This window comes from Labrus mixtus, chromosome 12, assembly GCF_963584025.1.
Source record: "Labrus mixtus chromosome 12, fLabMix1.1, whole genome shotgun sequence".
NCBI lineage: Eukaryota > Metazoa > Chordata > Actinopteri > Labriformes > Labridae > Labrus > Labrus mixtus.
In genome coordinates this window covers 4,387,706-4,406,512 of record NC_083623.1, presented here as the reverse complement: position 1 = coordinate 4,406,512, position 18,807 = coordinate 4,387,706, and the positions used below count along the sequence as shown (strand labels likewise).

At 41.3% G+C, this 18,807-nt stretch overlaps 2 protein-coding genes across 2 annotated transcripts in view; both read right to left on the bottom strand.

Moving 5' to 3' along the window:
* Positions 1-1,863: 1,863 nt before the first annotated feature.
* On the bottom strand, positions 1,864-10,651 carry LOC132984697 (solute carrier family 22 member 2-like). The gene is made up of 11 exons (XM_061051585.1): positions 10,083-10,651; positions 8,061-8,164; positions 6,704-6,858; positions 6,449-6,617; positions 5,501-5,615; positions 5,017-5,117; positions 4,537-4,751; positions 4,341-4,449; positions 3,144-3,256; positions 2,924-3,023; positions 1,864-2,613 (listed from the first exon to the last, which is right to left on the bottom strand). Exons 1-11 carry the CDS (start codon positions 10,482-10,484, stop codon positions 2,517-2,519), a joined length of 1,680 nt encoding a protein of 559 aa, XP_060907568.1. The 5' UTR covers positions 10,485-10,651; the 3' UTR covers positions 1,864-2,516.
* A 1,533-nt stretch (positions 10,652-12,184) lies between these two features.
* Positions 12,185-18,807, bottom strand: part of igf2r (insulin-like growth factor 2 receptor) — a 57,682-nt gene continuing 51,059 nt past the window's right edge. Inside the window, exons 45-51 of the mRNA XM_061051579.1 lie at positions 18,068-18,214; positions 17,754-17,938; positions 15,959-16,145; positions 15,691-15,843; positions 15,532-15,601; positions 15,156-15,449; positions 12,185-14,762 (exon numbers count right to left, since the gene is read on the bottom strand). Coding sequence (XP_060907562.1) covers positions 14,604-14,762; positions 15,156-15,449; positions 15,532-15,601; positions 15,691-15,843; positions 15,959-16,145; positions 17,754-17,938; positions 18,068-18,214 — 1,195 coding nt within the window. The 3' untranslated portion in view covers positions 12,185-14,603. The remainder of the gene's footprint in view (positions 14,763-15,155; positions 15,450-15,531; positions 15,602-15,690; positions 15,844-15,958; positions 16,146-17,753; positions 17,939-18,067; positions 18,215-18,807) is intronic.

Sequence of the window (18,807 nt, the reverse complement as noted above, 5' to 3'; positions counted from 1 at the left end):
CAGTGAGGTTACAAATCATTTACTTGAGCTAGCTATTGTACGACTCCTGGGGGTAAACACATGATCAATCAATCTTTATTTGTATAGCGCCAATTCATGATAAATGTCAAGACACTTTCAGGTAAAAGACCTTACTCTTTGTAATATTACAAATTGGCAAGAAAAACCTTTTAAGAGGCAGAAACCTCGAGCAGAACCAGACTCATGAAGAACAGATAAAATGGGATAGAGGGAGATGCAGGAAGAAGGATAGGGACATGAATGAATCCTAGATTTTTACTGTACTAAAAAAGTCTTCAGGTCAGCTGCATTTCTGTTTCAATAAAAATCTATGTAAGTGTCTTCATATATTTATTTTCATTGTTATCAAAGTCAACCGCTCCAGTTTGATACAAAAAAAGCTCCTTATTTTTAAGAGTATGTTTACTGTTCTGCTTCCAGAGAGACGGGGCAAATAAGAGTAAAAACTATACTTGAAGCACCGAAGGTAGATTTATTCACTAAAGGGAATGTCTCACTCAAACATAATATTATATTTTGTGGCTGTGTTTGTATTTATTGATCCAGTAATTTGTAAATCACTTTCACGTGGGGCTGGTAAAGGTGAAAATGTCTATATTATCCGGGCGCAGTTACTCCATCTGTAGGGATGTTGACTGTGGCCCCAAAGTATTTCTTAATCGTATTTATGGATTTGAATGAAATCATGAAATGTGCTCTGTATAATTAAATTTACAAAAATGTATTAAAGGTAACATGTTCATTCTATTTTGTAAAAGTAATGTCAGGAAAGTCACTTTAAAATACGGTCATGATATTCACCAACAACTAGTTGTTTATTTCCCACTTTCATGTGTAGCTGTCTTTGACGTAACATGCAGTGTTTCCATGGCAATGGTAAACATGTCGTCTCTGTCATGGTGGCCGCCTATTACAACTATAAAATTAGGGATTTCTCTGACTTTGATAACTGTTTGACATATTTGAGGGAATGTAAGTACTCAACAACAACATATAGCCTAATCATGTATGGTATCACAGCATGGTTTGGCAACCTGTCCGATCAGATTGATTCAGACTGCTTGGAAAATTAGAGGAGGTAAACATCACACATCCCTGCAGACTATTTTTGAACTGGCTTCTCTAAAGCAAGCCAATAAGACTGTCAGTGACTCATCCCGTGTTCTACATACAGAGTACGAGCTGCTGCCCTCTGGGAGGAGGTTCAGAGGTTTGAAAATGAATTTATCCTTGTGTCTATAAAACTTTGAAATAGTGGCAAATAAGACTGATAGGCACTGGAATTGTCTTTGCGTGCTTGCACTGGTATTTTAAGAACCTGATGTTATTTATATACTTAACTTTTACTAAATACTGTTTATTGTTTTATGTTTGATGTGAATTATGTAGATTGTTGTCTTTTTTTAATGGCTGCAGCTTGGGTGAAGAGCCCAAGACAATTTATTCACTTTGTGAGACAAATAATGGTAATCTTGAATCTTGAAGATATAACATAGGTTTAGCCAATTTTTTATTAATTTAGATATTTTAATGTTAACATTTTAATACAATTCTACATATTGTACGTTTAAATAAGCCATTGAAAAGTAAGTTAAATTTACAATCATTTACATTTTAATTCCATGATTGAAACCGTTTCTGATCACCTTTTTTCATGGTTGCGGCAGTGTCGCCACTTTTTCTGTGACTTGTTCAAACTACCTTCACATGCATAGAGGATACCAAATATCTAAAAACTAAACATACAAAATCAACCTTGACTTAAACTGTACTGGATGTTTTTAAGTTGGAGGAAAAGTATATGAGAAGAAATAGAAAATAAAGAAACACAAAGAATCAAAATATAGTAGAAGAAAACGCTTTAATAATGTAATAATGTAGTTCTGAAATAATTCCTAAAACATACACAAAAGCTTAACACTTTTCTCTCTCAGTTTGGTACTTTGGACTCAATTCCTCTCATTGTAAGAGTCGCCCAATGTCAGCCATCTCACTCCAGACACATTGTTGATAATAAGGGACACAGATAACAGTTTACTAACTAACTAACTAACTAACAGTCAAAAACAAATACAACAAATAACCTGGGGGGGGCAGAGCCTTCTCCATAGCTGCCCCCTCCCTCTGGAACTCACTCCCTACACACATTCAACACTGCACCGACCCTCCTACTTTCAAATCACTTATCAAAACTCACCTCTTTAAACAAGCTTTTAATGTATGATTGTGATGTATTTTCTGTTTTCTGTAGTTTACCTTTATTGTTGTTATCTTTATGATTTGTGTGTAATGTTGCAATGTCTGTTAGTCTGTCCTTACTGTGCTGTTCTTTCGGTTTTTAACTATTTGTACAGTGTCTTTGAGTTTTTGAAAAGCGCTTATAAATAAAATGTATTATTGTTATTATTATTATTGTTATTATTATTAAATATAAAGCCGATGTGTATCCACAGGCTTCAGTGTTAAACAATAAATAAATACTTTTCTCACAGATATTAAACCATTTCTGGATCTTTGTTGGTCGTTATGCCGTTGTTTTGAGGTAGCAGGTTGTCCAGCTGTTGGTTCTTCATTTCTGCGTTCTCTTTCATTCTGAACAAACAAACAAACATTCAATTATTGAATTTAAAAGGAAGAACAATCAGTGATAGGAGAGTAAGGTCTGTAGATTCAACAAGAAAGAAAAAAGTTCCATAGTGTCCCTAATCTATATGGGACTTAGAGAGAAATATCACAGTATCATCGGCGTAATGATAGAGCATAGGTACAGTTTAAACACAGCTGGGAAATCCAGGTCAGTATGGCTTTTTGTTTTTGGATAGACACAAAGACATTAACCTATATACACCCTGTATCTTCTGAAAAATATTTATTATTTCATGATTCTGCACTGGAAACTTACTTGTTTGGGAACTCGATGTCATCGATGGTGTCGGGCAGCGGCACACCTCTGGTCTCAGGAAGCAGCAGCACCAAACCACCGGCCAGGAAAGCAAGGGACCCTGCGAAACACAATAAAACATGTTTTAAACTTTAATGATACAGCAGATTTTTAACGGCTGATGTTAGACATGTTCAGTTTAATCACATCTAGAACTTATTGTTTTGGATATGAAACCAACCGAAGATGATAAGTGGCAGCTCCAGCCAGATGACAGCCAGCCTGTAGAGCAGGAACGGAGCTACGATGCCTCCAACATCACAGAGAGTCGAACAAACGGACACTCCAAAGTTCCTTTACACAAATGAACAACAACAAATTCGGTTTTTTTTTATTTCACACATAAAATGCACATGTGCACAGAGGCTCCAACCAGACAATGTCAGAGAGCTATTCTGACACTGGAGATTAATTTTCATTGTTATTATGATTAATTTAACTTCTTGAATTTAACATGTTTGTCTCCATATGACTTACTTTAGTTGTCAATAAACTGAGCTGTACTTGTTAGACCTAGCTGTACTAAAGCTTGGAATAAATGCAAACATGAACTTCCTTACAAACCACTGTATGTATGCTTTAATACCAACATTATCTGGCTAATTCTATACTGAATATATCCCCTAGATAGTTAAAAGTTAGTTTACTAATCTGCATTACATCATCACAGACTAGTTAGCTTTGTGAAAAATGTTTATTGATATTCATAAACCATGTGTTTTCTTTTTTTCATGTGAATGCAGCTGGTCTTTAATGATGACATGAAGCTCTTACTACTCACTGACTGCGCACTACTAGAGGAAAGTCATATATTAGATCATTAATTAATGGCATGGTGATGGAAAACAAAACACCATCTGTAGTGTATGTCACATAGAGAGGATGAGTATGATATTCTTGAGCCTCCTCTGAAGAATTCCTGAGTTCTGCATGGCTATTAAATGTACTTAAAGTGTCCGTTCTCATATAGAGTGTGACTTGTGCACTCCCTGTTTTACTCCAAAGTTAAAGTTTGTTATGACTTTTAGAGCAGCTGAGATCTGCCCCGGTTCTTCCTGATGTCCCTCACATTGTGGTCAAATTAGAGTTACCTAGAAAGTAATGGTAAAAGTAGATAACAGTTCACTAAACAGAACAGCTCAAATTTAGCCAACAGATGATGGCGGCTTGTTAACTTATTTTTTTATCCCTGGTTTCGTTTAGACACAGCCCAATAATACTGTTGCCATGTCGTTCTGTGAGCTCGTTGAGGTGGAATGAATATCAGGTCATTTAAACTTGGTAGAAAGACAAGGACATAAAAAAACAATAACAACAAACTGGAACTGCAACCCCTCCAAAACAGATATTTAGGAGTTTGTACAGTTTGCATGATTACCTGACAAAGGTTGGGTAGAGCTCAGTGTTAACAAACACGACCATCTCAAAGGCCATGGTGATCCCCAGCCGACCGATGCAGGCCACCACCGTCTTAAACCAGAACATACCTGCAGGGACGGAGAGCGAAGTATTCAAACATGTTCAGGAAACTATATGATCTGAATCTTCTTCTCCGTCTGTCGGCTGAGTCTTACTGTCAGGAATGAAGGCAGTGATGAAGCAGGACGCTCCAGCTACGATGTTGGCAGTGGCGAAGGGAAGGCGTCGGCCGATACGATCGATGGTGAAGAGGATGAGGAAGGCGGCGGGGAACTCCACCAGGCCGGAGATGAGGAAGTCGATGTAGACGTTTCCTCCGAGGATGCCCAGCCTCATGATTAGACCCTGATAGACGACAGCGCTGACGAACCTGGAAGAGACAAAGAGGAGAAATTGTTGTAAAATTTCCACTGCAGATGCTTGAATATGAGTCATTGTGGAATATTTCTTAAATGAGGAAGTCCCTAATGTTATTCTCCATCACCAGTATCTTATCTTTTTGGGGCTGTTATTGTGTTTGCTAAATCTTAAAACAGTTACAGACAAGGTTTAACTCAAAATGAGCGACTAGTGTTGGAAAGAAACCAAAATCCTCAGTCTGACACTGATCACTTCTTACACTAAAACAAACTCACCAGTTGAAGCTGAGTATGAGCGTGTGTTTCCTCATGTTTGGAGTTCTGATCAGGTCCATGAAGGAGGCCGTGTTTGAGTCTGCGTTATCATCTGCTAGAGTCTGTAGCATCAAACATAGAGAGGCATTCGCTGATTAAAAAGATCAACTCCTTCGTTACTCTAGCTTTACCTGTCTCACTCAAATAGACAAATTACAGGCTAGCTAACTATTAGACTTTCAGATAATTACCTAACTTCACATAACAAAGCAACCAAGGCAATATCCATGCTAACTAAGCCAGTGGAATTTTAAGTACATCCTTCTTCATTTGTTCAGTTTTCATCCTTGCAGTTCCTGGTCATCTGATGCCTTTTGTCTACTTTGACCCCATTGAGCATCCAGTCACCCCCCATTCTTTCAACTACTTAGAAACTCTTATAAAAATAAAGCTACCACTGTAAGACATAACAACTCAGTACAAAATGAGCTGAACCAGCAGGCACCTCGATGTTCTTGGACAGCGTCCTCTTGTTCTCTTTGGCCATGGCCTCGGTGATCTCTACCGCTTTCGCCTTTTTGTTCTGAGAGAGAAGCCATCTGGGAGATTCTGGGATAAACCTGCAACCAGAAAATATTCATGAAGCAAAGAAAACAAATGTGAAGCTTTTTTTATGTTTGGGGGTTGTGGGGGACTGGAGTTGATCCCTGCTGTACAGATGTTTGTGAATTAGCAGAGAGCGCTCCCATGATTCCCTGCCAGCCTCAACGTCATCTTTTGTTATTGTTTTGATTGAGAGCCCCCTTGGCGTTGAAATCGAGATAAGCCTACTGTGCATTTAATTTCTGTGTAATGTTATTATCGCCATCAGTGTCAGCTTTTTTTGTGAAGCATATTGGGGCAGCATGCTTTTATGTATGAAAGGTCCTTCAAAAAAAAAGAAAAAAGTTCCATAGTGTCCCTACTTAGAGAGAAATATCACAGTATCATCAGCGTAATGATAGAGCATAGGTACAGTTTAAACACAGCTGGCACATCCAGGTTAGTATGGCTTTATGTTTTTGGATAGACACAAAGACATTAACCTATATACACCCTGTATCTTCTGAAAAATCTTCATTATTTCATGATTCTGCACTGGAAACTTACTTTAAAAAAAAAAGCGGAATGTAGACGAGTTGAGTGTTGAATGCAGAAATATTTGTTTTTGTTACGTGATCTGGAAGAGTCTGTGTGAAGAGTAAGAGTGTCATATGTTTGGGGGAACGATTGGGAAAGTAGAAAAGTGAACAAATCCAATTTTACTGAAATTCACTTGAACTGTACGGGAGAAAATACTTCATATGAAATGTGTTTGCATCATTGAAATGCTACTATAATATCCAACACACCTGAATATGCAACATATTGTGCAGGTCAAAGGTTAAAGTTCTTATAATAAAGAGTTTCTCACCAGTAGTAGGAGAGAAAGACGATGTAGGGGATCGTTATGACGACCTGCAGCCAACGCCAGTCAGTGATGTAGTAGGCGAGAAGAGGGAGGAGGAGGATGCCGACACTGAAGAACATCTGATAAAGGACGCCCACCGTGCGTCTGTACTCCACCCCGACGATCTCAGTGACTGACAGAGAAGAAGTAACGTTTCAATTATTTTAACTTCATGGGACTGAGAATCTCGGCTGTGAGGTCACATGTGATTCTTCTTACTCAGCACGTATCCGGCCACCCAGCCTCCTTTCACTCCAAACCCGTACAGCGTCCTGAACACCAGCAAAGAGACGTAATCTGGTGCAATGGCAACCAGGATTCCTGCAATCCCATTCAGCAGGCTGGACATCAGGAAGCTCATCTTCCTGCCGAACCTGGAGACGTACCGAAGAGACATTTGAGGCCATGAGTAAGTTTGATAAAATTATAAGACAGAGCTTGAAGCAGTGATTCTCTGATGTACCTCGTACTTTAAAATCACACTTTGGTCAGATTGTTTTTAACCAACAAAACCAGCGAGAACACGGCGGTGATAAAGGGAAAAACTCCTTCTTTAAAAGGTTTGTCACATGACTAACTTAACTCAGCCAAACCTTTAAACCTCTACACGCTGATTTCATCTTTTGTTTTTGTCCTGTGGCAGATTTTGAGATTGAGAATTTATACCAACCTTCAGTTTCTCTTGATCTGTATCTACTTTATATTTAATTTTTTTTTTTCATTTGCCTTTATCCTTTCCAAATTTTGATTTCATTTGACTTGTTTATTTTTGGGAGAGGTTTGGTCCAGGTGAAGGGGTCATTCTATATCCTATCCATTCTTGCAGTTCTTGCATGTGACTGCTGGGGGCGCCGGTGGTCTAGTTGTTAGTTTGTGTGCCCCATGTACAGACTCTAGTACGGTGGCTGGGAAGTGCAAACCAAAATTACAAAGTGCAACACACTTTTTGCAAACACTGAAACTCAAATGAAATGTTAATTGACTGGTGAAAAAAATCTACAAATATCGGCGAATATCTGTGACAAAATAAGCCGATACCAATATTGACTTGATTCGCTAATATTGGCCGGTCGATTAATCGGTCGGGCTCTAGTCACTTCTGGCATTTTGTACTTCCCTTTCCGGCAAGTTTCTGCCACTTGTACATTTCTATCATCGCTTGTAAAAGTGCATCTTGTAAATTTGTTTTCTGAAATGTAAAATTGTCTCAAGCTTTACAAAGAGAGTGTCCCATTTTTTAAGTTTGTTTTGAACTTCTCAGCCACCGTAGCAGGCGACCTGGGTCCAACTCGACCTGTTGCTCCTATCTTGCATGTCATTCCCCTCTCTCTCTCTGTCTCTGATTTCTGACTCTATCCTCTGTCCTGTCTCTACAATAAACACATAAAATCAATCTTTTAAAAAATGTGACTGCTTACTTTTTATTTTTTTTAGGGAGGAGCAGAGACAAATATTTGACTTTTCTTGTTTTGTTTCATAACTGACCCTCAACTTTAAAAAAAAGACCTTTGAAACAGAACAAAACTCTCATCACGTCAACAATAAACCCATCCTAACAAACCTGTGACACACTTACCTGTCGGCCAGGTAGCCGATGGCGATACTCCCGATCAGGAATCCCACGTTAAGAGTGGCCTGGTACATGTCCACCAACCACGCATCCGAACACACCAGGTCAAACTGGGGCGACACAAAGACGAATAAGGTCAATAAAAGATGTGATTTAGTCTGGATGTGTGGGACTTTTATTTTGTTCTTCAAGATCATAATCTCCCTCACGAGAACCCTTTTTTCACTTCAGGCTGGATTCAGCTTTAAAAAAACAACTAGAAATGAAAATCTTAAATAAAATCATTAAATATTTATCTGTTCATTTCTGTCTGATCATAATTTTTATGTCTTACATGTTTGAAACAAAAATCTAATCTTTCTTTTCTGTTCAATTATGCTCTACCTTACGCTACTTCCCACTTTGTCCTGAGATACCTCGGACTATTAAAGTCATAAACTTAAGACGTATAAACATGTGTAGTTTAATTAAGTAAAATACAGATTAACCAATCATCTTCACACACGTTCACACACACACATTTCATAAGAGAGAAGAACACAGAGCTATATATTAAAAACGTTATGGAGTCAAATTAATGCTGACTAGACTGCTTCCTTAAAATCAATTTTTTTAACTTTGTGGGAGAAAGTGTGGAGGTTGGTGCAAAGTTTACGATCAGATTATTTCATTCTTTAATGTCTTTAAAAGAAAAAGCAGAGCCACGTTCAGGGACGTAGGAATATAGAGCTATGCTTCAGCAGTTTTTTTAGGGAAATGAGCTTTAGATGTTTGGAGAAAAAGTTTGACTTTTCATGAGAAGAAGACTTCGCTCGACAGCTATGTGATCATTTAAAATCTGATCTCTCAAACCATCTTACATATTTTGCCGACAATCCTTCAGGACGACAGAAAAACTTTGGAGAATTTGTTGACCCTGATAACCCCCTGATAATAACCACCATGTGTCTTAGATAACTCGACGTCATCATTCTGGGACTTTATCTGAATATATTTGGTGGAAGTGTTTTGAAGAACTCGGAGCTGTCTTTTAAAAAAAAGGATGTCAAAGTGGGTACAAAGTATTTGATGTGAGAAGAAAAAAATGTAGATTCTCTCTGTTGGACATCCAACTCCTGAGACAAGAGGGCTACCAGGGGGGCTGTTTGTATAAAATATATAAAAAGGCTTTTAGAGGAAACTCATTCAACAAGAATGTTGATTCTTTTTGAGGATTAAGAAAACCCTCTTCAAGTAAAATCTGTAGCTCTTTAAGATATCTCTTGGTTGGTTCCCATTTGAATTGTTTATAAAAGGCTGTATTTGAAAGTTGTCTAAGAACTGCATGATCATAGTTACATTTGTACATGATGACAAAACGCCTTCTTTGTCTGCAGCTTTTCTTTTAAAGATGTTTTTCATATTCTAGTACTCCAAGTCTGCAATATGTTTCTATGGAATGATTTCTATTCTTAAGTGGATAAAAAGTTGCTTTTAATGTTTTAAGTATTTATTAGAACATCTTTTGGATTTTATCTGATTATGACATTCGTAGGGAAGAGCACAGACGAGGCTAAAAGGCAACACTCATTGGTTTAAAATTTAGGGAAGGGAATCCTTCATTCTGCAGAACTGAAATTATTCTACAATTCACTGAGCAGACGCTTTTATCCAAAGCGACGTACATCAGAGAGTAAGAACAACACAAGCAAGGATCTAGAAAAAAGGGAACAATGTCAGTAAGAGCAAACGATCAGCTTTGAGTCTGATTGGACACACAGGTGCTGACAGGAAGTGACCAGAGGCAAAGCACAACATTGAGGGCAGTTCTTGAGAGCTCTAATCAGTATAGAAACCATCTTATAAGTCGTCGTTATCAAACAAAAACCATCGTCATTACCATCATCATCATCATCAATAATATGGAGACCATCATCATTAAGTTAGTAGGTATTCATGAAAGAGCTGGGTCTTTAGCTTTTTCTTAAAGGTGCAGAGGGACTTTTAGAGTGTCATTTAGTTCTTGTACCTGTTTTTTGTGTTACCCACCTCAGTGACAAAGGACTGCCTCCCCTCGTAGTCGTACTCCCAGCCGTTCTTGCAGGCGGTCGTGGGAGTTTTCCCGAGGTCCAGCTCGACGGTGTCGCAGGTGAGCGCCGTGGCGTTCCAGTCCACGTCGTACTGCTCACAGCTGCTCTGCTGCTGCTCTCCAGAGCTGTTGACCAGAGGCAGCGTCAGCCTGCGACCGTGTGCCAGGCTCCAGCCGCACTCCTGCCTCCTCTCCACCACCGCAGAGTCCCGACACCAGTGGTCCGGGGTGTAGCCCTGGAACACGATGCCGACGTAGACGCCGGCCCAGGGCATGGAGACCATGCAGAACAGGGCGAAGATGCGCTTCTGACAGCGGCCGAAATTCCCAGCTTCCTCTAAGATGTCGTCAAACGTGGTCATGGTTGAGTGTAGTTTCCTGCTTTCTCCTCTGAAGTCAAACTAAACACAGCTCGTCTCAATCACAGATTCTACTTCTGTTTGAACCCTGAGGCCTCCTTCTGACCACTGACATGCCGCCCCCATCCTTTTGGGTTTTTAACAGGACCAGCAGGAGCAAAGGTCCTCAGAGAGGCGTTCTCCCTCTACTCGTGCAGTGAAGCATTAAAACAGTCAGACGTCAGACGGATGTCAGTGATGTCGTCAATCTGTTAACATTTAAAATGGTTTCTGGTAGTCCTCTTAAGATCTCAGAGAAATATAAACACGGGGTTTTAGTTGTGACGATCACTCGGGTTGACGTTAGTTTGGAGGAAGTTAACGATTTAAAAAAACACTTTTAATAATCATGAACGTCCTCAGAAGAGGTGTGAGGGTTTGTCCTGTCCAATGGCTTTCCCTCCTCAAAGAAGATTCAGTTAGAGATGTGAAAAATCAAAGACGACATGCACATCTCTAAATGGGTGCTGGATCAAACAAAAGCGTATAAAGAGGCAGAAAGTCTGAGGACGAGCATGTCGACTCCAAACGCTGCTTGTTGATAAATCCTTAAAACAGGAGCTCCTTGATGGAGGATCTTTTTTTGATTCTTTAAGAAGTTTGAAAGTGTTTCTTGAGCATTGTTACATTTCAAGCACACGTCTCTGCATTGTGTTCACAGTGAGGTAGTTTTGAGCGTCTTTGAAAACAGTTCTATGTTAACAGTTTGAGGCACATGTGACATTATGTTCGAGTGTTGAGACAGGCGTTTGGCTCGTTCTTTATTCATTCTCTTGATTCATTGAATCAAATCTTAAGAATTGGCTTTGTGTCCAGTGTGCGTTGTTTGAAACTTTTTAGCAGGATCGGAATAACTTTGGTCCAAAAACATGAGGAAGATCTTGATCTAAGCGGGGGCCGATTACGTCTGGATTACAGGAACATAATGCCATGATTATTTCAAGCAATGAAGGTTGACCTCATTTTCGATACATAGATACTTTATCTTAAACGTGGTATTGTGGACCTCTTCATGCTCTCTGTCCCAAACGCTCAGACAAGAAATCTGGAAAAAAGGGCTTTTAGCTATTCTGCACCCTCAGCCTGGAATCTATAGCAGAATGACTTAAACATCGAGGAGCTCGAGGAGCTGGTGTCCTTAAAGGTTTTTAAATCTAAAATGAAAGTCCAGGCAGCAGGTTCTACAGGATGATCGATGCTTATAGCTCGTCTGCTCGATCTACTGACTCCTGGATTGGACTCAGAGATGTTTTTTCTCTTTTAATATAAGTTTCGTGTCTCCTTTTGTGTCTCAGTCTGTAACTTTGTGTTGCTGCCTGTCTCGTCCAGGTCTTCCTTGGAGAAGAGGTTCTTAATCTTAATGGGACCAACCTGGTTAATTAAAGGTAAAAAAACAGACAAACCCCAGGAAATGTCTAAATAGCTAAATCTACCGAAATGTTGCCAATATTTTCTGTGAGATTTGAAAGTGTTCAGAAGTTTTGCTGCAATTTCTGATGATTGAAAACAAGAAATGTCCAAATGTTGGGTTTCTAGGACGACTATTTTTGTTGCCGTGGTAACAAATCATCAGGTCTTTATATTGCTAGATTGGGATCATATGGAAGTGATAACCGTACAAGAAAACACAACATTTTTACAGTGTAGTCATCACAAAGCAGCGATGAAACAGCAGATCTTATTTATTCAAATAATGTCGTATTTTTTTACATCGATGCTTTTTAAATAGGAAAACAGGCAAAGAGCTGAGAAACAGACAACATAACTCACACCAACGCAAACAGAACGATGATCTCCCCGAAGAACACAATCATCACAGAAAGACTTCTTGTGCTTTTCCCAAAAGTCACTCGTTTCTCCTCGTTCGTTCGTTTGTGTCTGCCCGCTTCTGAATTTAACTCCTTCCTCCCTGATTTAGTGTCATGTAGCCCAAAACTGCACGAAAAAAAAAAAACACCTGTTCACATCTGGATAGAAAAAGGAGGAGGTTCAGGACGGTACCATGCAGGCAGACGCAGGAAACTTTACTGACATACACTAGAACCTCGACATCCAGATGTTTCTTCTTCGGGGTTCAAGTCGATAACTGAACAAAGATTATTAAAAAAAATATGCTGAAAAGAAAATTTGACTTTTTTCTAACGCTCTTTAGTCGTCACATCGATGTCATGATGAGAATTTTCACTGTTTTTCTGACATTGCAAAGTCAACATAATTACTGATGTTTTAAATAAAATAAAGAAAAAGTAAAAAAAAAAAAAAAATTGCTAGTTGCCGCTTTCCAAACCCTTGACATGTTTCTCAGAGAAGATAAATTCAAAGCACCGGCCGGTCCACCGTGTTCAGTTTAAGTTACAGCGACAGTTTTTCTCTTAGCGCCCACGACCTTAAAACGATGAGAGAGACATTTTAGCAAAAGCGACATTCAAATGAGTCTGTTTGTAAATCGACCAATTTGAGTTCTTAATGTGTGGATACAAAACTAAAACCTCCGACCTCACATCAAACTACGTCTGTGGAGAGAACGACGCCACCCCGAATACTCTGTGTGCTGATACTGTGACGGGCTGAGTCCCAACATGTGGAAACACCTGGATTCAGCTTTGACTTCATTTTTAGAAATACTGGCATCCTGTCAGACAGCGGCAGGTTATACTGGATGTGAAATGGGAGTTCATCTCCTGTTTTCTTGACACTTTGACGCATCACTTCCTTGTTTTTTTTGTCGTCATCATCGCGTTCATTTGGCTTCAAAAAAAATAAAAAAGGGCGGATTTCGGCACTACAAAAACTTGGCTTTACTGAGAGTGTTTGGTGCATCCATGATCACAGATCTGGAGCGCAGAGAAACGTTTTTTAACGCACGAGAATGTGCAAGCGTTGGGGGGGGGGGGGGGGGGGGGTGGGAGTCCCTACATTTGCGGCTGTAGAGATATGGCTTTGACAGGAATGAGGGAGGGGGGAGGGGAGGGAGGACTTCAAAACAAAACAAATCCTAAACTAACATCGACTTTCAGCCTCCGCCCTCGTCGACTTGTCCATTCACACTTAAGGCCACCTTTCTTTACACACACAACAGAGATCGGCACGATAAATCAGCTCGTTAAGCAACCGTTTAAATAATCATAAAAACAAAATAATGTGCGAGCAACTCACCAGTGAGGACAAACGGACAAACAATAAACAAACAACAAAAAAACTTCCATATTATAGAACACGGTCGCCTATGTACAACGTCTCGGATCCAAAACAAGACAAAAATCAATCTGTCGCCGGACAACGATTCAGCCAGGAAGGCATCGCTCTCTCTCTTTTCTCTCGACGGGGAAACAGAGAGACTGCTCCCGTGTTGACTGTAAACAACAAGAAGACAAACGGCTGTCTTCATTCCCTTTTAGAAACAACACAATCGGACTCCGATCAGGCTTCGTTCTCTTCATTAGCCGATGATTTTCTCTCTTAAATCTGCTCAATTTGTTTCCCCACTGAGCTTCTTAAACATCTACATCTCTACAGAGTTACAGGATACGGTCCTAACAGGCCGAGGGACTTTCAAAATAAAACAAAGAATCAACTCAAAATGTGGCTTTTCTCTGCGACGAGGCGTGTCGACAGTGGGGGTTTCCTCGGCTAATCGATGCTACAGTAAAGTGCTAAAGCAAAATGGCACAGCCACATTTCAAACCTCTAGAAGAAAAAAGAAAGACGTCGTACAAATTGATCAAACATCGTTACACCGACATGCCTCGATGTGTTGAGTCCCAGCCGGCCTGTTAGGAGTGTATCGAGTAAAAAGAGTAACTCTAGAGATGCGGATTATTTCCTTTCAGAGTTTCAGAGAAAATATGCAAAAATAGAAAACAATTTAAATAATCAGCTATCAATAAATAAGAACCCATGTGCTTACATCGACAGTCTGTAGAGAGTCCGAGTAAAAGGTGCAGTCCAAACCAAAAAAAAGATAATCCCAAAGAGAGAGGAAAGGTTTCTGCTTCGTCGGAGTCGGAGACATTCGCTGAGAGAGAAGAGTTCAGATTGGATGGATAGAGAAAGAAGGAGGAAGACGAGGAGGAGGAAGTGACATCACACCCTGAGGAGGTCCTCGTCACTGTCGTCCTCGTCCCGTTTCCTGTTGGCTGCCGCGTTGTTGTCGTGGTTGCGGCCTGAGGGGCGGGGTTTGCTGCCCTTCCGCTTCCTGTCCGACTCTTCCAGGAGGCCGACCAGGTCTTCATCGCTCTCCTCCTGAAACGAAACAAACGTCTGTGAGGTTTCTATGTAACACTTTTTTGGAATCGGCAAATTTGATTTTCTGAAATGTGGTTTTATAGAACATTTAACACAGAAAACAATGTTTGGTGTGATTTGGAAGTTGTGTCATTTTGCCGTTCGTCAAGCAGGATCTGTATTTTACTCTGGTAGACATAAATAAAGCCAATGTGGAAGTGAGAGTTCCTCAAGTGTCCACCTCAGGTTGGCTCCAAAAAACAAGAATACGCCCACTTTTTGGAGTCAGCCTCACGTGGAGATTTGAGGAACTGCAGTTTTTTTTTTGCACTTCTGCACTGGCTCCATTTTTCATCATCAGAGGTTGCTAATATCTCCGGGCTCCTCGTATCGGAGGAGACGGACGCTCACCTGGAGGAAGGCGCTGCGGTGGACGGTGGAGGGCCTGGAGAGTCCCGAGGATTTCAACACCCTCACCCCGGGGACGCTCAGCACCTCGTCCTCGCTGTCGTCATCGTCGTCCTGCTCGTCCAGGGAGAAAGAGCGCAGGCCGTCCGTGTTCACCGGCTTGGTCTTGATGTGGCCGTTGCCGTGGTTACTCTTCCCCCTGTGGGAGGAGGAGGAGGAGGAGGATGAAGGAGGGGCTTCCAGCTCCTCCATCAGCCACTCCATCTCCTCTTCGCCTCCTTCTTCGTCCATGTTGACCTGAGGAGAGAGAGACACGTTTAAAATCTAATTTCCTTAAATTGAAGAATTTATTATAGTAAAATGTATTAGATGAACCTACTTTGGAATATTTATAGGCGACCTGGTTTCCTCTCCTGCAGCAACCGGCGACCTTCTGGATCACCAGATCTCTGTTAGAGAAAGGAGAAATGATATTCATCAAAATCCACTTGACAGAAGAGTCTGCCAGCACCTCTCAGTTCATCGATCATGACTTCACCTTCTCTCTCTCTTGTGCAGCAGAAACCCGAGCAGGCAGACCACCAGACCCACCAGCAGCAGAGTCAGCATCAAGCCCATCGCCTGAGTCCGCCTGGAGAGAGCCGGAGTGTCGCTGTCGTCGTCGTCGTCAAACGACTGAGCGTCGACGGTTCTGCGCGGCAATGATGAAAAACACACAAATCAATCTGCAAGTTCTCAGATCGACTTTTTACTGTCTGAGGATAAAAAAAAAAAAACCTGAATGAGATTTTTTTTTTTTAACTCACGTTAGACCACACACGGCGTTGGTGTGCCACACAAACAGGTACTGGCATCCGTCCGTCTCGCTCATGAACTCTGGGATGCCGACGCCTGCTGAGGGGTTACAGTGGAACATGATGGTGGAGGACACCATCTTCGTTTTCTCCCGTCCACACTGGGACTCGGAGGGCACCATCACATCCAGGTTTCCTCCTGATGGAAAAAGACGAGATGTGGTCAACATGACGTTAGTGTTGATATGTGGTTTTACACATTAAGAAACATCTTTTTGTGTTGAATCACTACACTTCAGATATTTAGAAATGACAGCAAAATGACAGCATGACAAGAAAATGCAAGGAGGAGAGAGCGGGGGGATGACATGCTGCAAATGGCTGAAGCTGGATCTGAACCCAAAGAATACAGCCTAGGGCTCGATAAACTACCTGTTTGTGAATTTAAAAAGTAATATTATAAAATAAAAATGTTCCTTCAATACAATAAAAGAGAGAGAGAGAGGAGGAGCAGGGTGAAGAGGGACAGACAGTCAGAAAAAGGTGACCTGGCACCTCTATAACGTTATTTTAATGCAACATAAACTATATCCATATTAACGATTTTGTCTTAAACTACCGTAAAATCCGGAATATAAGTCGCACCGGTGTATAAGACGCACCCTGTTTTTAAGGTCTCTTAGAGAGAAAAAAAACTTTAAACTGTTTTCCTGTGTGAGGATTTATATAGTGTTCAGCGATGTCTACAACGTGCAGTTTCTGTGCAGCTGTGTCGCTCCTTTAGTTCCGTCTGTTTTCACTTTGTGGAGTTTGCGCTCCTACTAGCTACAGAGTTGAGCTCTCAGCAGGGAAAGTTGGCAGAGGCACAGACTCCTAGTTTGCGACTCCGCTGGTCACTCTTTAACTTTAATATAGAAGTCTTTCAATCAAAAGAGCACTCCACAAGGTTAATTTACGGAACAATATACCACTGTTTCTGTAAAGTCATGATTATGACCTCGTGAGGGAGAAAAGATGTGGAAAAAGTCGCGTAGCCAGCCTGGTCTGTGTCGCTGTCTTTCCCAGCACAGCGTGCACTCAGCTTTCAATACACAATGAATGGGGATGGGTTTTTAATCGCATCAGGTCGCAGTGATAGGGGCTGCTGCACCCGCTGTAATGACGGCGCGTGTTTCAGTATTTTATACTGGTGTATTGGTCGCACCGGTGTATAAGACGCAGCCGACTTTTTAGACGAAAAAATAGGTATTAAAAGTGCGTCTTATACACCGGATTTTACGGTATATCTTGTTTGAAAATATATCAATATATCTTAAAAACTCGATATATTTCCCAGCCCTACCACAGCCCCCAGACAGGGGGCATTCGACACAACGACCAGGCCATCTGGCGCCCCACTACTGCTTTTCTTATTTTTTTTTGTTTTAAGATTTTTTCGTGCTTTTATTGGAGAGACTGAACAGTGGATAGCGTCAGGAATCAGGTAGAGCGAGAGAGAGTGGGGGATGACATGCAGGGAAAGGAGCCACAGGTTGGATTTAAAACCTGGGCCGCCCCGTCTGGAGGACTTCAGCCTCCGTACATGGGACGAGGGCACTAACCACTGTGCCACCAGCGCCCCTGCACATTTTGAACTTCTATCTCTGAATAGAAGACTGTAATTGTAATTGATCCAGGAGTGATGGTCATGTGATTAGTGTGGATGTTAAACATCAGTGATTCAAACACAGGGGCCTCTGACATGACAACATTTTGATTATTGACCCCAGCAGCCTCTTTCTTGTAATTAGACTGAGCAGTGACTCACCTTTAATGTAATACTTGGCGCTGCTGGAGGAGCCAATCTTGCGCCTGTAGGCCGCGTTGAGTTTGACCTGGCAGATGTTGGCTCCCACACAGCTGGGCAGGGAGATGTTGGTGAGGCCGGACAGCTGGATGTGGTAGATGTAGCGGTCGCCGTTGGGACGGATGTCTCCAGACGCCTGATGGTGGCTGAGAGGAGGAGGAGGAGGAGGAAGAGGATTTAAAGAAGATCAACAAATAGAGAAAGTGAAATAAAGAAGTCCTCTTTATCGTTTTATCACAATCAGCTGGACAGGTGTAGTGTGCACTTTGGGCTACCTGAAGTAAAGATCTCCCAGACTGAGGCTGACTCCCGTGTCAGGAACCTGGATCGTCCCGTTCTTCATCTCCACCTCACGCGGCTTCACCGCACACGCCGACCGAGTCTCCCAGCCAATCACAAACTCACAGGAAGTCTCATTGACGCTGCTCGAGACAAAAACACACAAAAACATGAAGTGATTATTTACTGTGAAGATGGATGCAGATGAAATATTTCAGAGAGAGGGGGAGAGAGAGAGAAAGAGAGAGAGAGAGAGAGAGAGGAGAGAGAGAGAGAAAGAGAGAGTGAGAGAGAGAGGAGAGAGAGAGAGAGAAAGAGAGCGATACAGAGAAAGAGAGAGAGAGAGGGAGAGAGAGAGAGGGAGAGAGGGAGAGAGGGAGAGAGAGAAAGAGAAAGAGAGAGAGAGGAGATAGAGAGAGAGAGAGAGAGGAGAGAGAGAGGAGAGAGAGTGAGGGAGGGAGAGAGAGAGAGAAAGAGAGTGATACAGAGAAAGAGAGAGAGAGGGACAGAGAGAGAGAGGGGGGGGGAGAGAGTAAATAAAGTGACAGAATAATACAAAACATTAAAAAGACATTCTAACCCTACACTAGAATTACAAACATTGATGACATATACAACAAAGTTATGAATACTACTCCTGATCAGACCGTTAAAAGACGGGGACACCACACCAAAGAACCTCAACAAACACAACACATGTCCTTAAACAGGATCCTTTGCTAAAGAATATATGTTT